General features: G+C 33.6%; 1 protein-coding gene across 2 annotated transcripts; it reads right to left on the bottom strand.

The window, feature by feature from the left end:
• Positions 1 to 240: 240 nt before the first annotated feature.
• On the bottom strand, positions 241 to 7,302 carry LOC145629004 (uncharacterized). 2 transcript variants are annotated; one of them, XM_081681470.1, is made up of 9 exons: positions 7,175 to 7,302; positions 6,921 to 7,076; positions 3,202 to 3,253; positions 3,078 to 3,129; positions 1,766 to 1,861; positions 1,550 to 1,603; positions 1,403 to 1,468; positions 707 to 785; positions 241 to 621 (listed from the first exon to the last, which is right to left on the bottom strand). In XM_081681470.1, the coding sequence occupies exons 1-9, from the start codon at positions 7,238 to 7,240 to the stop codon at positions 544 to 546; spliced, it is 699 nt and encodes a 232-aa protein (XP_081537596.1). In that variant the 5' UTR covers positions 7,241 to 7,302; the 3' UTR covers positions 241 to 543. The 2 variants fall into 2 exon arrangements, with proteins under 2 accessions (XP_081537596.1, XP_081537597.1); XM_081681471.1 differs by having other exon boundaries at positions 242 to 621; positions 3,208 to 3,253.
• Between the last annotated feature and the right edge of the window lie 11,850 nt (positions 7,303 to 19,152).

Here is a 19,152-nt window from a genome sequence, read left to right as displayed (position 1 = left end):
CTCCTTCCGTTTTTAAATACTTGCTTCATTTCTCCATGTGCGGAGTTTTAGAAGAAATTGGAGAAAGTAATAAAATATGGAGGTAGTGAAATAGTTGAGAAAATAAAAAATTGTAAAAAAAACAAAGTAGTGGAAGAATAAGAGAGAGTGTATTATGTTGGGTCCATTAAGTGTGATAAATGAATTAAATATTGTAAAAGCTTTCCCAAAAAGGAAATGGAGCAAATATTTAAAAACGTCTTGAATCACAAATGAGTACCTCAAAAGATGTTTCTCATAACCAGCTTTCGTAAACTACTCAGCGTGACAGCATTAGTTCAGACAGTGAGTCATTTTACTCCAACAAAAGGAAGAAAATAACAAAATCACCGGGAGATGATCTTTTTTTTTTTTTTTTTTTTTTTTTTTTTTGACAGGCACCGGGAGGTTATCAACTCAATTACAATTGGCAAAATTCTTTACTAGTTAAATATAGATGTCTGATTTACAAAGAAAAGATAGAATAGCTCTCTTTGATTCAGCAACAATGAAAGAAGAGATATGTCATGCTGAAAGCAGAGTGACGGCTAAAAACATGATTAAAGCTAAACTCAGACAAAATGCGACAACTGTGAAGAAAGCCTGCAGAAGTTTACAAAAACAAAAAAGTTCAGTAATTTAAGCAGCCACACAGAAGACACTATAATTTCTTGACAAGTATACTAACCTTTCCCCGTGACTCAAATTTGTATCTGACAGTAAACCATGACAATCCCCTATCTACAAGAGGTGCAAGGGCAAGGGCACTGTAATGGCGAGTAAATATTGTCAGATCACATATAATGAGTAGCAAGGCGATTCAAACCCACGCGATATGATATCCCATCAGCAGAAGTAAAGCAAAAAAAGACAATCGTGTAGTGTATAAAATCCCTAGAGAAGAGTTTAGATTACTTAAGTCAATTGGCTATGGAAGGATTAACTCCCTAGGCTTATAAGGTTGTTATTTCTCTTTACTTCTACAACGTAAGACAACTCACATAAACACAACATAATTTAGCCTTTGAACCTTTTATATCCCTTCTTTCCAGTCTGATCTCTAATCACTATCATTCTAGTTACCAACATACCGTCAACTCTACCAGATGAACATAGAGTGATAGAAACTGGATGACACTCTGCTTTAGTTCACAATTAATATGAGTTTTGGAGAAAGGGGAATGGAAAGAGTTTTTAGCTTTTACTAAATGGAACAAGCAACTACTTGGGAAGTTGTCAGTGATAGGGAAAATTAAAAGCGGCAGTTTATTAAGAATTTATTTGTCCCATTTATAAAGCTGTATTACTATAAAGTTCTTCTTAGCAACCTAAGCTACTAAGCTAGTTCGTAACTGATTATATAGCAGTAGAATTGATAGCTTACCCTGCTGCTCTTAAGAGCTTAGTGACTTGACTTCCTGCCCAAACCATGGCCATTACTTTTAGAAATCTGCATCCAATATACGTAAAATGACATTAGAAAAAATTAACTTAATCGGAATGAAATATTATTGGTATAACATGCAGTTACCTTGAAACAGCAGCAAGATAACCCATTTTTCCAGGTGCCGGAGCAAAATAGAACCTGAAGCAACAGGTGGAAAATCAATGTAAGCAATTTAACCACCACCACCCAGTAAGTGTCCAAGTGCTGATAGGAAATGTACAGGTCCAGAAATACATTAATACACAAATTCCCTGAGAGTCAAACACACAGAGTCAACACTTTTGATTTCTAGTTACTCACCACACCAAGAGAAAGGTAGTAAGGTAATAGGCAGTGTTCAGTAGACCATATGACAGTACTCCAGAAGCTCCATATCTTTTCAACTGCTCCAATATTCTGCCAAGTTTGCACAATAATTAGTTCTCAGTGAAAAAGTTATCCTACAGCAGTTTGTTACTTTGTTCAGACGAGAGAATTTGAAGAGAAGGAAAGGGGAAGGGGAGTAGGGAATAATTTTTCCCTAGTGATGTTGGAGACTGGATAATGGAAGAGAAAGGAATAGGAGTGTTCTATTTTTTCTCCCTCGTTAGTGAACTAAACCCTTCCAAAGTTCGAAAAAATTAGGAAGGGATATCTTCCCCTTCCCTCTTCACTCTCTTATCCTCCCCTACAAATATGTAACTTCAATACACAATATGTGAGAATTTAAAAAAAAAAAAAAAAAAAAAAGAATTGAAGTGCATACATTAAGCAAGTACAAATTGTGCATTACAACTAACAAACTCACTTCTAATACTTAGAAGCATAAAAGGAAAGCATAAACAAATTCATTCAATCACTGTACTGGAGCATGATTAAGTTCCTCCGTTCACAAGAACAATCATTATACCTACCTACACCACATAATCTATAGCTGATAGAATCAGATGCACTACTGCAAATATACAGACTTTATACCATTTCATGACTGACTCAGGACTTTAACTCACACCTCATAGCTACATAGAAGTAACAAATTTTAGGCAGAGTGAATTCTTCCTATTTCAACCAAATATATGCACATGCACGAAAGTCAGCTACTTGTGGCAATTAATGTCATAAATCTCATGATGAACTTTTATATCTCCTCATCAATTTACTCAGAAGTCACGGCACAATAATGAAGACCTCAGGATGCTATGGTTTCTCATCAAAGAGAATATATACTTCATTTGGATTTAATGGTCATTCTAGTTAAAATAGAGTCTAGATAGATGATTATCTGAATGGAGGGAATCAAATTAAATGTTGGAGAGAAAATTCAATAGTCAACAAAATGGTATCATAAGAAACACAATGTTGGAAGGACTCCTGAACATATATAGAACGTTCACTTTCTAACAAATTTTGTTCACAATTTTTGGTCGAGGTTGCACTATAATGGGCAGCTTCAAAAAGAGAAGTGAGAATACCAGTATACCACAGCACTAGTTGTCAGTTAGTTGTTATATGCACAGACAGTGTGTTTAATCTATACTAGTATGGTATTAAAACTACACCTATCAAATTACTTTATCAAAAGTTAAACCTTACTATTGACAGATAATACTTCTAATGCAAGTGACTACAGTACTTGGTGGCTGACAGTGATCTTTCTTGTCGACCATCATTTCCTTCCATTGAGCCTGAAAAATTAAAATTGATGTTAGTAAATCAAAAGTTCCCAAAAAGAATACATATAAATATAAAATACTCACTAGTACCTTCAGGTTCTGCTGAAATTTTTTGAGAATCTGGTAAGCCATGTGCCTAAGAAAAGAATGAATAGATAAATTAGATACAAGTTCGTGCAAAAGTAAATGTAGAAATAATCTGCAGTACTCAAAATTGCCAAAAGTGTTGATCTATTATATAGCTTCCAAGTTCCAACACAGATACTTCTAATTTTCCATAGGTTTTCTCTATTTTTGAAGGACCAAACCCATGTCTGACATTGGTATACCATGAATATGGCAAGAGTATGCCAAAGTAGATCTGAGTAACATTTGAGGTGGCCATCATAGTATTCATTCCTCCTCGTGACAAAAGCAAGTCAGCAAGAAATACCTCAAGGGATAGAATTAGGATTGAAGACATTTGAAGGAAAGTTGGAGTTGGACATTGAGAATTGAACAAGGGAGAACCAATTGAGATCACAAGAAGGTGCAACAATAAAGAAAGTGAAGAGTTGAGATCACAAGAATCTTCGAAGGAGACAAAAGAAGACTTGGATGGAAGGACACAAGTATGATATAAAAAAAATGGGCTTACAAAAGCATATACATTGTAACACTTACTATAAGGGCATGGAAAAAGAGAAAACTTAGTTGACGTCTAAAATTTTGATTTATGTTGCCAACTACGTCTTTGGGATTGTTGTTGTTACTAAGTAGATAGAATATAGAACCAAAGTTGTTTCACCTTGAAATTATAAGCTGTGGTAAGCATGATAAAACTAGGAACAGTTGGTATTATACACAACTATAAGCTAGCAAAGAATATGATTGAGGTTTATTAAAAAGAGCGATAGGTCAATGAGAAAATGGTTAATGTGTGTAACTGGAGATAGTACATATGTACCTCATGTTAATATAGGAGGCTTTGAATCATCAATTGGTGGTTTTGCCAACTCCATCGTTGAGATTAAGGTTCTAATATTATTGTTGATTAAAATTTCAATCTCATTGATGAAGCAAATAACCAAATCCTAGGAGTCTTTACATTCAAAAATTTACTTATTTAATTCGATAGAGATACAATTGAAAATTGCTTAAATGAAGAGTTTCTACTTCAAAAAGAAATGAGAGAAAACTGTCCAGCAAGTTGATGACTTATTTTTTTCAAATCACTAGACCTGGCCACAAACAAATTCTAAATGAGCTACTGTGTCATCTTTACTTCTCTTCCATATATTATGAAATGGCAAGTCACCTTTGGGAAAGTTTGTTTGTCTTGTATCAATAGTCATGAATTTCCCTTTCACGGTGGTGGATTGGCTATAATTTTGTTTTATGCAGTTTGAGGTGGACAAGGAAAAATTGTGGTGGTGCAATGCTGTTGTGACAATTTTGTGGTGTACTTGGTGGGGACAAAATTCCTCTATCTTTATTTGAGCTTTATCTTTTGAGTTGGTGTGAGACCAATTTATAATAAAGCTCAAGGAACACTAAAGCAATAAGGGTCCTGCTGCGCGGCCTGCACCAGGTGCACTTCAGTGTGCCTCATTAATATAAAAAATGACTGATGTGCAACTCTTGTGCGCGAATCAGGTCTCGGGTGCGCCTTGTCTATAGCAAACAAAACGTTCTACCCGAATCGCCTAGCACTTAGGTGTGCCAAGGCACACTTTTTACACTCTGTGTGAGACATAATAGCTTATCTAGGGTCTCTATGGACTATGACTGACTGAGGAAAATTAAAGGTCATTCAATTGGGAAAGTTTGAAGAAACGGGAATGATCTGTAGTCTGAAACATTGATTTAAGGACAGTATGTCCTCTTTCTGAATAATCAATTTTCATCTGTTAATATATTGCATTTCTTATAACCAAAGAAAAGGTCATATGAGTTCAAACAAGGACTAATAAGCTTAGTAAAAAACTAAATAGCTTCAGAAAAAATTCTGATGCGGTAAAATAAGTTAATTAAGTTTTATCGTTGCAATAAGTTCAAACAAGTTTGATCGTTTGTATGAGTTCAGGCTAAATAAGTTTTCATCAGAACTAACAAGTTCACTAGACAGAATAGCAGCGAGAAGAATGGCAAATACCATTTACCCAAGTAACTTTCTCAAGCTCACTTTTGGTAGCTGAAAGATGGTTGGTTCAGCAGTTTTATTTTTAGCTTTTAAGAACGGACTCGCAAGCTAAAGTTAGAAGAAATGTGAAGCTATCACTTAGTAAACAATTTCCGCATTAAAATAAAGTCATTTTTCATAGATTACAACTATGTGTAATTCCTAATCCTAGAAGTGCAACACTGCAGTCAGGTAGATAAGGGTGTGCAAAGTGTGCTAGTGCTCAGGGCCCCAAAAAATTAGAGGGCCCAACTATGTTGTATTCCCGTTTTTTATGGCCTGGAAATCAGTTTTCTTTACTCTCACTTCCATCATATCCTAAAGTCACGCTTATTTAAAACTCTACAAATTCTCAAATCTCAATTACAGTCATTATTTAATTTCTCTATTTTAGTTTCCCATTAAATTTTATTTCTTTTCCAAACTAATCAATTAATTTTCATACTTGCCCTCTTTTCCATACAAGACTGTCAATTAGATTCAGGAAATCCTAACAATTAAAAATATTAAAAAAAAAAAAAATCATTATTCAATTACATATTGGGAATTTGGGGTAAACTACAACAACACTACTCTTATATTGGTTTCATCTCTACTACTCTGCAAATTTACAATCTGAAGTGAACTACGAGTCGTGAAGTGCCTTAAGTATGTATATTATTTTTTACAAAGTTTGATCAAGTTTTTTTACAAATTACATTGCTACAAGTCTACAACCTAGTACTGCATCTCCTAACGTTTACTTATCTTGCTGTAATAGCATTTGTTTACTAAAATCTTCAATTTTATCCAAAAATATTTAATTTAGTAAAAATTTTCAAATATATAGGCCCCAAATTATATTTAAGAACAGGGCTCCCGTTTCTCCAAACTAATAAACAGGCAAAAATTAGACAAAAAAGCACCCAAACAAACCAAAAGAAAGGACATCATGGTTACACAAATGTAAGCTTCCACTCCAAGTACTCATTCATCCTTGAAATATTTACACAATGTCAGCTAGCTCAACTAATAACGATGGTTCCAAATTCACCTCATTTATCAATACTTGTGCATAAAACTAGTCTTCAACTCTTCCATCAACAAAAATTCCGTCGCAGCACAAGAAATAGGGCCACCCAAAAGCCAAAACATTTTTCTTGGATCAGGAAAAGGCAATGACTCACAATTGAGGAGCCGTCCCCTGCCGAGCAGGCGGCCACGAGTCATAACACACTCTTTGCACAACAAATTCACTTTAAAGTACTACATGGGGTGCTATGCTTAACTGCTATAAATCTCCAAACAAAAACAAACCATACACAATATCACAATTAAGGGTTTTGGAAGAACTTCTTCTTGAACGCCTTAATCTTATAAGTGGGGTTGGCTACATGAACCAGCATTTCCTAAGAGGTCACCCATCCTAGTACTACTCTCAATCATTGAAGCTCATGTCAAGTGATGTGACTAAGCTACCACAGGCCTATCGTAACCCTCCTCTTATCCAGGCTTGTAACAATTAAACTATTTTTATCCATTAATACATGTAAAACATAATGACATTCAAGAAAACTAAAAAATCCAATCACATCACCTTGAATTAGGGCCACAATTTTATAAAAATGATACATACAAATATAATTTCGAGGCAAGAACTCACCGTAGTACCACCGTTATTAATTGAATGGAGTGTAAAATGGTGATGATAATTCCAAGAAAAATTGTTATTAAGCTTGAGATGGGGTATTGCTGAATTTCTAACCCAGTGACTCTGAATTATCACATTGCTAGTTTTTTTGCACACATCCCAATTATTCTACAATTCAAACAAAATTTCAACAAATCTATAAACAAAAAATAATTAAATAAAAATGAGGAAATGGGATATTCATAGAAAGAGAGATGAGTAAATACCTTATTGTGGGGTGAGGGGAACAATGAATTACAGCAGATTTTGTTCACTAAGAATGACATTGACATGGAACTAAATAAAGGGATTGATATTTTTTTTTTTTTTTTTGAACAACCAGATTGAGTATACAAAAACGATGATTTTCTTTCAGGTATATGGATAAATCATCATAAATCTAATGACAAAATTGTACTACCTCAGTTTTTTTTTTATTTTTTTATTATTATTTTATTTGCATCGATGACACAAAGTTTTAGGAAAGTAACATAATATTGTGAGTGGTTGAATAAATTATTATAACAAAAGTAAGATGGGACCACGAAAGATAAAATATGTGAGAGGATAAATATTTTTATTATTTTATTAGGGACTATGGAAGAGAGAGAAATGATAAAATAAGTTTTACGGGGTTTAAAGTAAGAGAGAAAATTGATAAAATATAGTACTATCTCTGTGTTTTGATAAGTGTTACACTTACCAAATATGACCGTGTTTTAATAAGTGTTATACTTCTTTTTTTTTGGCAAAAAAAAAAAAACTATCTTTTTATTATTACTAGAATGTGCCCGTGTGCTAGTGCACGGGTTATAATTAAGGATAGGATTAAAAAAAAATGCAAAGTATGTAGATGCATATTGTAATCCCCCGTATTTTTAAATATATTATTAATGAAATTATATTTTATTCATAATATTTATTTGTATTTTTTCGGATTTAATTTCAAAAGTTTCAAATTATTTTTGGAGTTGATAAACGATTTTATTACAAAGAACTTTTTATGAACCTTTCTTCACTAATTTATATCCAGCAAACAAACCAAACCCACTTTCTTTTCTTAATTGGCCCATTAATTTTATGAGGCCCAATCTTAAAACTAACCCTACACCACTCTCTCTCCTATAAATACCCCATACATCCCCAAAAATTCCCACACAAAAAGGTTAGTCTTATTTTCATCCTCCTTTGTTTCATTATTTTGCTTAATGTTATTTTAATTGTTTTGGGTTTTGATTTTAGTATAAAGATTATATTTTTAGTATTAAATTATATTTTAATGGTATAAAGATTATAAATTTCAGATTATATTTATGTTATAAATTTCATACTTTATGAATTATAACCTAGGGTTTTTAATTATTGAAAATCATGATTTTAGGGTTTTTATGAACAATTGATTTAGGGCTTTTATAGTAATGATGTTTTGAAATTTTGGTGATTATATTACTAATTAGTTTCCAGATTATTTTGAACACGTAAATTCGTATTTTAATGTTTAGATTTCGGTTCGTTAATATTAATCCCGTTTTAATCCCGATCAGGTTCTGAACTCATCCGATTTTGACAAAAAAGTAGTGTTTTCCATGTGGAAACGATGTTTTAAGAAAGACTCACTACCTTTGGTAGTGAGCACCACCCTCTCGTGGCCAAATTCTGCCTCTAAATATGATTTTCGGGCAGTTTTTCATTTTTAACGAAGTTTTTTATTTTTAAAATTTTATCCTTGAGTTTGATTAATAAAATTAATTATTTTTAAAGTTAATTAAGCATATAAATATATGTTTTATTTATTTTAATAAGTTTTTCATCATATTATATTGTTGGAAATTACTTGGGATAGTAATATTAATTGTTGGTTGTTTTCTAGGAAGTGATTATTCCCTAGGAGAATTTTAAGTGATTAAAAGTGGCTCAAAAGGATTGTTTGTATGAGGTACGTACATGTCTACTTCGTTGTAAGTAGTATCATGTTTAGGTACCAAAGAAAAGAACTTAGTTTCATGATTAGAGAACACTTGGATGAAAATTGTTTGGTTATACATTTAATTAATTCATGTGCTTATGTTTATGAGACATGTTTTGGTGAATTGATTATGTTTGTATGGAATTATGGATGCAAACATGTTGAATTATATTGGATTAATTGTTTGTATGGAATGTTGATACAAGCATAATTTTATTGGATTGGTTTGTTAACCACATTTGAATTAGTAAAGGATTGGAATTTAATGGTTTAAATGGAATGAATTTATTAATTATTACCTTATATTATTATTGTATAATTGGATATTCATATGCTTGAGTGTATGTATATATGATTGACGTATATAATTTTATGATATGATCTGATTTAATTGTCTTGCTACTATTGTTATATTGAATGATTGTGTTATGTTTCTGGGTTTTTTTTTAATGTTATTGCTATAGGGAGTATTGTTCTTGAGGTTTTAGGATTATTAATGCAGAGTATTATTTTTGGGTTGAGATATGATTATATTTGGGTTATTAGTATGTGTTTTAAGAGTTGAGATATTATGAATCGAATTGTTATGTTATTTGGGAACATGTGCCAATATTGAGATATTATAAATTAATTTGTGAATGGTTATTTGATCAATGTGTGAGATCAAAAGGTTGAGAATTATTTATTTTGTTATGGGTTTGAGGCTCGGCGTTATAGACCTTAGTCCTTGGCATGTTGGTAATGAGATAATGATCATGAGTTAAGAATGAGGTACAATCTTTATTATTTATTTTTCTATGGTCTCCTACAGTGGGAATTGACCCGTATGTGGTCTGGTTCAAGGTGTTTTCTAGTTATTGGGAGTATTCAAGTTTTTATACTTGTTGGTTTTATTCGAATTACCCATGTCCAAGGCTAGGTATAGGACAACGAGCATGGCACACTTATGGGATACAGAGTTGAGTAAAGAATGGTATTATTATTATTCGAGGTTGAGTTGATAAAGGTTATTTTCAGAGTACAATGTGTTATGTAGTTTTGAACTACATTATTTAATTGAGCTAGTAATGTTGATTATCCTAGACTAACTTTGTGAGAATGGAGTCGCGCCCATTCTTGCATCGCGCTAAACTTTTATTTCAAATGGTCATTTGGGACCTGGATTGGACAACCTGGTCTATTGCTTACTCCAAACTAAATTAAATTTATTAAATTGAATATGATGAGTCAAGTGTTTGGAATTGGTTAGTAAGTATGTTGAGTCAATTGAATTGTCTAAGTGTGGAGACTTGATTAATGAATTCGTGTTGTATGTTTAATTACTTTAATTAATTGAGCATGCTAGGTTTGGTACGTTGTAGCTTGTATGTACTCAGCTTTGCTGATTGCGTGCTTTTGTGTGTGTTTTCTTTTGGTCATGGCCTTCGCCTTTCAATGACCCTGTGATGATCCAATTATTACACTTGTATTATTGGGGAGCAGTATGCACAGGTTAGCTTGATGATGTGAAGTTAAGGGATTTGACAAACGCATTGTCAAGGGATTGGTGTGATTGAGAGTATTCGATTCTTGTGTTGAACTTATTTATGCTTTGCTATTTCGTTTATGTTTTGGATTTTTAATATTGGTTTGGTTTTAAATAAGGGCCTTATATGGTTCCAATTTGTAAGCTTTGACTTATTCGTTTTCTAAATTGTGTTATTTTAAATACTTAAGTTTGATTTTTCCGCTGCGATACTTTGATAAAGCCTTAACGTTTTAACACGTGGCGGTAACATGTCAATGGTTCTCCACTATTTTATTTAAAGTAAGTGGTTTGAAAAAGGGAGAATTATTGGGGTGTTACACATATAGTATTTAATTAAACCAAAAATAATGACAACAAAAATAAAAAATAAAATAAAAAAATAAAAAAAAATAAAACAACCAAGTGTTGAATTCACATATATATAAAAAAAAATAAAATAAAAAAATAAAGTCTTTAAATATTATGCTGAATGAATCCAAGTATTCAATTAGATTGTCCACGCATCTCTCGTTTCAGATAGTAGAATTCTTCCTCCCATCTTACTTGTAAAACAGATACAACTACGATATCATCATTTTCTATCTCAAGGAACATGTAGTATAAAAGTGAATGTATTAATCAAATGTTCACTCAGATACTCCTCTAAAAAGTAGTCTCCAAATTCCTGTTCATAAATAACAAATGTAGTCATTATGCAGGCGAGTAATTCCTTAGTATATACTTCTTCCATTCTATAGTACTTGACCTGTATTCCTTTTTGTGAAGTTTCTTTTTACTTGACCTGTTTTCTTTAATAGCAAATATAACACTACACTTTTACTTATTTACCCATAGAACTATTTCAATATAATACTATACTATAATATTGAAGGAGTTATGTCTTCGATAAGTGCAATTACTAGATACATCAAGGATCACTATTATGGAGATAATAAGTTCGTTCTCTTGGGGCGTCATCATCTGTTGCTAGACTATGAGAGATGATCTTTGGGCTAGTAAAATAGCCCAAAGGCCGCTAGAATGGATCCTATGAGGTCACACACAAAGGTATTGGGTTAAGCAAGTAAGAGGCCCATTATTGGGCCTTATGAGTATTTAACTAATCATGAATAGGATTGGGCTAGTGCAGTTTGATTGGGATTAGGAATTGGGTTTGGTCATGGACTCTTATTTATGGATATGATCTATAAATAAGATCTGTGCCTAGGGTTGCAAATAGAAGAGTCACAATCAACTTATAGTGAATTGTGAATCAAGGCAACCAAATCCCAATTCCCTCACCTCTCTCTCTCTCTCTCTCACGGCAACCCTCTCCCCCCCCCCCTTGGACTTGCGGCCGACCACCCCTGGTGGTGTTCGCGGTGGTTCGTGGTGGTTCGTGACTAGTTCGTTGCTCATACCTCTCCGTAGAAGGTCGATTGAAGAGTTCGATCGCGACTAACTAGCATTAGTGGAGGTCTTAACCTGTGCCTGTGGACCAAGTAGAGGAATCACGTTTGAGGTTCTTTGTCTCCCTTGTTCTTGCTCGATTGCTAGTGGAATCACGCTTCAAAGGTATAATTCTTACTCTTTATGTGTTATGCATGAGATCCTTGGTTAGGTGCTATATGAATATGATTCATGATTATTTCCGCTGCGTAGTACCTATAATCCCCTACAGTGGTATCAGTTAGCCTCTTGCAATTACATATATTGAGTGTTAAACCTTTGTTGATCCACAATTTTAATTCAATTAGGAGGGAGAATAATTTAATTATGGGTCAATTATTATATTAAATGTGATTTAACAATATAGAATCATTAAAGTTGTTTAATTTGCTCCATATTAGCCCTAATTTGATTCGAAAATTGCCCTATGAAGTTCAAAAATTCGAACCCCCCCCCCTTTAATATTTCAAAATTTTCGAAATCATTAACCCTAATTTGTGAAATTTGTGTTTTTGATTTTGATTTAATTCGAAAGTTTTGTGTTTAAAGAATTTAATCTAATTGATTTCATGATAAATTATGAATTTTTCATGATCAACCTATTTAATTTAAAAGTTAAATTGAATTGGGATTAAATTCATGAAGAACCCTAATTTTAAAATTGAATATGATTTAATTTTAAAATTGGATGGACCACACTTATTTTAATTTTAATAAAATTATTTTGTTTTAAATTAAAAAAAATCAAAAAAAAAGGGAATTGAGGTGCGGCAGCCGCGGCTGGGTGGCGCAGCCACGGCGACTGCCGCACCAGTGGTGGTCCAGGAGGGAGGGCGGGCTGGGCACGGGTGAGTCAAAGGGGCAGCGCAGCAGTGCACCACCCAGATAGGTGTGCTGCTGCTGCTGTCCGCGTGTCGCTGCAGGGGCAGCGCACACCGCAAGGTATGCGGCCACCGTGGCCGGCTTCGGCTGGCCACACCACGGTGGCTGACGCGAATTTTCAAAAAAGAAAAAAAAATTATTATTTTATTTTATTTTGAATAAAATCAGTTTTCAAAATTAAAATTAAAAGATAAGTTTTGATTTTGAAAAGATAATTAACAAAATTAAAGTTGTTAATTTTGTTAAGATAGGATAACTATGGAGCAAAAGATTCTATTTGGATAATAATTGATTAAATAATATGATTATCCCATAATTATTTTAGGATATTAATTGATTTAAAATATGTGATTGGCAAGTAATTAGGATAGAATCTCCTAAAGGTTAGGATAATCATGGAAAATAAATATGATTTATCTTCCATAATTAAAATAAGATTTGATTCTATCTAATACCTAAATTAAAATATATGATATTTTATAATTGGTCATGAATAATATATGATATTATCTAATTACAGTAATTAATTAAAATATGAGATATTTTAGGAGCCATGTTTCCTTTACTGTGAACATTCGATGTTGTAGTCTAGGAAAGCATGATGAGTGATTTATTATATGACATTTTATAATATATGATGTTATATATTGCTATATAGACTAGTATGACTCATAGATTCTAAATACGATCTGCGCATCGTTTCGTATTTTTGTAATCTAAATACGGTCTGCGTACCGTTAAGTATTTTTGTAATTTATTTTATTTTATTTAAGTAGTAAGTAGGATAGAATAGAATTACAGGTTGCAGCTAATCCAAGAATCCATGGAGTGGAGGCCCAAAGGAGCAAGGTGGATGAGATCCATGAAGGTTCAAGTGGGAGCTTTTGCTTTATTAGTTTTCTTAGGATTAAGGGGCCATACTATGTCATGTTTTATTTATGCATTAGTAGATTATGCATGTTAGATCTTATATATGTTGTTTGATGATGCGCTAGAGTTCACTAAATAATCACAACATAATAAATCTAGGTCCCAGCAATATTGAGGTAGCTTTTCCAATCAAAAACCCGATGAAACCTTTGATATTTATGATGGGTCATGCCAAAGCAGGGTGTCATATTATATCTTAGGGGAGTGGGGGTAAAACAAATTTTACACTTTTGATTGGTTATACTCAACAAGGTTACCTAAAGAGTTTAGAACCTTGAAGCTAAGGGTAATAATTAAACATGTGATGGTTAATTATTCAACCAAGAATTACAAAGAGTTGTAATCAGTAAAGAGTTTACTCACCTTGAAAATGTAATAGTTGATGGTAGGGCCAAAGTCCGGTCAATTATTGCACAAATAAAGGATCTTGGAATCATTCTATTCAATAGGGATCAATTAAATATTGACTGAATGGTTTAAAGTTACCAATTTTATAATCGTTTATGGTACTTTAATTTGAAATTAAACATAATTATTAAACTTTGCCTTATTTAGACATAGATGGGTAGCCGTAATCACAGTGACAACAACGTTTACAACCTTTGGCCATTCCTTGAGAAGGATAGGTTGACAGGGGAGAACTTTTCCACTTGGGAAAGAATGCTAAGACTTGTTCTGAAATTTGAGGGTAAAGAGGATATCATTGATACCCCATTACCAGGACCTTTGCCAGAAAATCCAACTGCGACAGAGATCAAGAAGCACAAGGAAGCTCATGATAGAGCTATACCTATCACTTGCTTAATGATTGCTACCATGGAGCCTAGTCTTCAAAAGCGTTTTGAGGACCAGGATGCCTACTCAATCATGCAAGAACTCAAAGCTTTGTTTAAGAAACAAGCTAGAGTTGAAAGGTATGAGCTCCATCGTGAGATTCTGGATTGTAGAATGGAGAAGGGAGCCATAGTTCATGATCATGTTTTCAAAATGATCGGCCTAATTCAAAGTATGGAAAAACTGGGGCACCCGTACAGTGATGATTTGGCAACAAACATCATTCTCCATTCACTACCAGAAAGTTTCAACCAGTTCATCATGAATTTTAACATGACTGCCATTGCAAAGACTATGAATCAATTGCATGCAATGTTGGTTAGTGCTGAGAAACAAATCCCTAAGGAACCTAAGAAGGAAGTTCTTATGATTCAAAAGGGAAAGGGGTTCAAGAAGAAGGGGCAAAAGGCTAGTGCCAAGAGCAAGGGCAAGCAAGTTGCCAAGGCTCCTGAAAAGCCTAAGACGACTCCAAAGCCCAAGGCTGCAAGTGAAAGTGAATGCTTTTACTGCAAAAAGAAGGGGAATTGGAAGCGAAATTTCCAGAAATACCATGACTTCCTCAAGAAGAATGGAGCATCAAACTCAGGTATAATGTTATAAACATTTTAACTTTCACTTAGGTATATGATACCAAGTTGCAGTGCTTAACATAGTGATGTTGCGCAGGAACTGCAAATAAGTGAAGCTAGCATGGGAATGGAGCTTGAAGGTTCACTAGAAGTATTTGAGTGGCCAGAGATAGCTTCATAGTTTTAAATTTTGATTATTTTATCATGATTTTAGAACAATTTCCAGTTTTGATGAGACAATATTTCGGTTTTCTTGTTTTGAATATTGAATTTGGTTTACTTGGCTTGGACAAGTGTTGATCCATGACCAAGGTAATAAATTGTTTTCATTATGCTAGATATGATTTAATTTTGTTTTATGACATTGATATAAGTAGATCACAAAATAATTTAGATGATTTAAAGTACACTTACTTATAACAAAGTAAGGTTGGGTCACTTAAACCATTTGCACATCCAAAGTTTTGGATGGACTCTCATTCTTATATGATTATGAATCACTTGAGAATTAGTAGTCATGCTTGATAAGTTAAGATGACCAAGTTACCTTTTAGTAGAAAGGGTAAAAGAAGCTAAAATGACCTTTTGGTACTCATACATATGATGTATGTGAATCAATAAGTTCAAAACTAGCAAAGGGATTTAACTATTTCATCGCTTTTACTAACGATTTAAGTAAATATTTCGATAATTACTTAATGAAGTAAAGCTTGGAATAATTGAAAAGTTCAAAAATTTCCAAATGAAATGTAAAATCAATTTGAGATAAACAATTTAACACCACAATATGATTGTTTAGCTCAAAAAGGAATGATCATCTAAAGGGAATTGTTGAATTAATTCACAATCCAGAAACATTACAATTAAATTGTATGTTTATGAAGAAATGAATCAAACTTTGCTTGCCATTGTTCGATCCAAGATTTAATGATTTACATATATCGTTTTGAGGATATGCATTAAAACAACAACAATTGCGAATACACTAAACAGGAAACTTAACCAAAGCAGTAGAAAAGATGTCATAAGAGTTATGATTTGGAAATGTTCCAAAAGTTATCTTTTCTAACAGGATTAAGGGTTATGAAATCAATTTAAAATGTTTACAACGACAACATAATACACCCTAAATCAGAAATGTAGTTCTTCATGGGTCTTCTCATGGAAACTAAGAGGTATTATTCCTACAATCGCGTAGAAACAAAGTGTTTGTTGCTCGCGATAGTGTCTTTATAGAAAGAATGTCTTCCTACAAAGCCAAGTGGGAGTAAAGTTAGATCTCGATGAGATTCGAGACGAGCAACAAATGGATGTGGATAACACTACATCAGAGACGAAGGCATATGAAATCAGCTAATTTGATAAACCATGTGTCGAAGCATGCTAATTCCACTAGCGAGGCTTCTGTCGTCCCACTAGAATGAAAGACTTCAAAGAGTTGAAGAGAATGATTCTATTGTTGCTCATACCTATCGTAGGTCACTTGGGATCAAAACAAACAGTTTGTTGAAATTCTGAGAAAAGGTGGATTCTAAAATTTTCCTATTGGAATGTTTAGAATCCATGGGCTACAAGCAAGCTTTGGATAAATTCCAACTCAGGAAATGGCTTAAAACCATGAATTCCAGTATGGACTCCATGTTTGTAAAGATGTGTTAGTCCATAATAGTCTTACAAATAGGGTCAAACCTATTAGTTGGGTAAGCCTATTCGGATTATTCTAGTTATGGATATCAAAATCGCTTTCATGGAATGTTCTTGATGGTGAGAATGTATATGATACATCCTAAGAGTTTTGAAATCCAGAAATTCCTAGAAAGTTTTGCAAACTTCAGAAATTCATTTATGGATTGAAGTAAGCATCAGGGAGTTGGAACATTCGTTTTGATTAGGCAATCAAACAGTTTGATTTCCTTAGTAGAACGAAAGAATTCTTGTAGAAACAAGAAGTTTAGTGGGAGCAATTGGTCTTTTAGTCTAATATGTAGTTGACATACAGTTCATATGAAATGATATATCAATGCTTGAATAAGTCAAGTAGTGATTAGAAAGATTGTCTCAATATGATAGACTTAGAAGATGTTGAGTACACATTGGGAATTAAAATCCATGAAGTGAATCTTGAAGAATGGCTGGAATGAATCGAGAGACTTATGTTGATGAGGATCTTGACAGGTTCATGAAGCAAGACTCTAACATAGGATATCTTCCCATGTTTCATGGTAATACACTCAGTAAGACTCAGTGCCTTCAAAAGCTAATAGAGTTGAGTTATATGGATAATGTACCTTATGCTTCTGCAAAAGGATTCATTATATGTGCCATGAAATGTACAATACAAGATGTTGCATATGACTCGTGCATATGTAGCAGAATTCAAGCAAATTCAGAATAAGCATACAGAGAATTACCAAGAAAAGTCCTTGAGTGCTTGAGAAGCACTAAAAGGAATTCTAGTAATTTAAGCAAGTTGTCAAAAGGTTACACGAATGCAAGTTTTCCAAACAGGAAAGATGATTCTAGATGGTGATCTAAATGCATATTTGTGTCTGGATGGAAAAGGACAGTGAGCTTGAAGAGTTCAAAGCAGAGCACTGTTGCATACTCAATGTCAGAATTTGTGTATTAAACTATAGTAAGATAGTTAGAGAGTAAGTTTGGATTAAAATGTTATGTGACTAACAGGTCACCTTTGCCCAAAAACAAAGGAGCCAGAGTCACATCACAAATCCAAACAAAAGGATATGAGATATCACCTCAATTATGAGATCATTGACCTACGGAAGGTCGTGTTCTGCAAAGTTTTAATATGAGTGAGAAATCACTAAACCCCTTCCATGGACTAAGATATGAGAGTCATATTAAAGTCCTAGGATTGAAGCAAGTTGTGTAATTTAAGTTGTATATGTTTTGAGAAAACATATTACATGAGAAATGCATCCATTTGCAGAATTATGTTTAATCAGAAATTTTATTATTTCTCTTATTTAATGATGGTTTTCAATATTAAATAAAATGTCCAAAATAATTATGGATTGATGGGCTCATCAGGTTGATGACCTGGTGAATGAAACCCCACAGGTGAACAAAATCCATATATTATTCAAGTTCCTAGTTCAGAATCATTAAATTGGACATAGATGATTTCTATTAATGGACTAGCATGTAAGATTGATTGGATGGCGCAGTTTCATGGGCTATAGGAGCATAGTGAGGCTCGGTCAATCACATGGATATGCATGAATGATGCATGATCGAACTATAGACCTATTTTGAATTTCAAGTATAGAACTTCCGGATATGTTAGTGGATTCCTTCGACATGAGTGGAACATTGATTTCACTCAATGGATGTTATGGCTGTGGTACACTCAAACGTCTGCCCGTAACTGGAGATTATAAAGGGTATTTCCCGGTTGTTTCAGAAATTGAGTGGGAGCTTTGGTTGCCACAAGATTGGATTGAGTTTACCTATTTAATTAGGAATATGTCTTGGCCCCTTGAAGAGGGAGAATTCAGAAAATGCATGGTCGTGCTCAAATGGATTACACAGTAATCATTTGTTTTGTAATTCTCACTCAGTTTTCAAGAAAAGATTTGTGGACTAATATGATCACGACATGAGATGCAATCATATTATCAAATCGGCACACATTGACTTAAGGAATTTGAATATTGCGCACTTGTCTCAGACAAGTGGGAGATTGAAGGAGTTATGTCTTCTATAAGTGCAATTACTAGATATATCAAGGATCACTATTATTGAGATAATAAGTTCGTTCTCTTGGGGCGTCATCATCTGTTGCTAGACGATGAGAGATGATCTTTGGGCTAGTAAAATAGCCCAAAGCCCGCTAGAATGGATCCTATGAGGTCACACATAAAGGTATTGGGTTAAGCAAGTAAGAGGCCCATTATTGGGCCTTATGAGTATTTAACTAATCATGAATAGGATTGGGCTAGTGTAGTTTGATTGGGATTAGGAATTGGGTTTGGTCATGGACTCTTATTTATGGATATGATCTATAAATAAGATCGGGGCCTAGGGTTGCAAATAGAAGAGTCACAA

The sequence above is a fragment of the Chenopodium album genome, chromosome 4, assembly GCF_948465745.1.
Source record: "Chenopodium album chromosome 4, dcCheAlbu1.1, whole genome shotgun sequence".
In the NCBI taxonomy this organism is placed as follows: Eukaryota; Viridiplantae; Streptophyta; class Magnoliopsida; order Caryophyllales; family Amaranthaceae; genus Chenopodium; species Chenopodium album.
Note: the sequence above shows the minus strand (reverse complement) of the source record. Positions and strands in the feature narration are given on the sequence as shown.

Bases quoted from the DNA above. Each gene is read 5' to 3' on its own strand.
- LOC145629004 (XM_081681470.1), bottom strand. From the start codon at position 7,240: ATGTCAATGTCATTCTTAGTGAACAAAATCTGCTGTAATTCATTGTTC. The intron at 3,130-3,201 runs GTGAGTATTTTA...TTAATTTTTCAG, and splicing joins AGCAGAACCTGAAGGTACTA to GCTCAATGGAAGGAAATGAT. The intron at 622-706 runs GTTAGTATACTT...AAACTTCTGCAG, and splicing joins AATTTGAGTCACGGGGAAAG to GCTTTCTTCACAGTTGTCGC.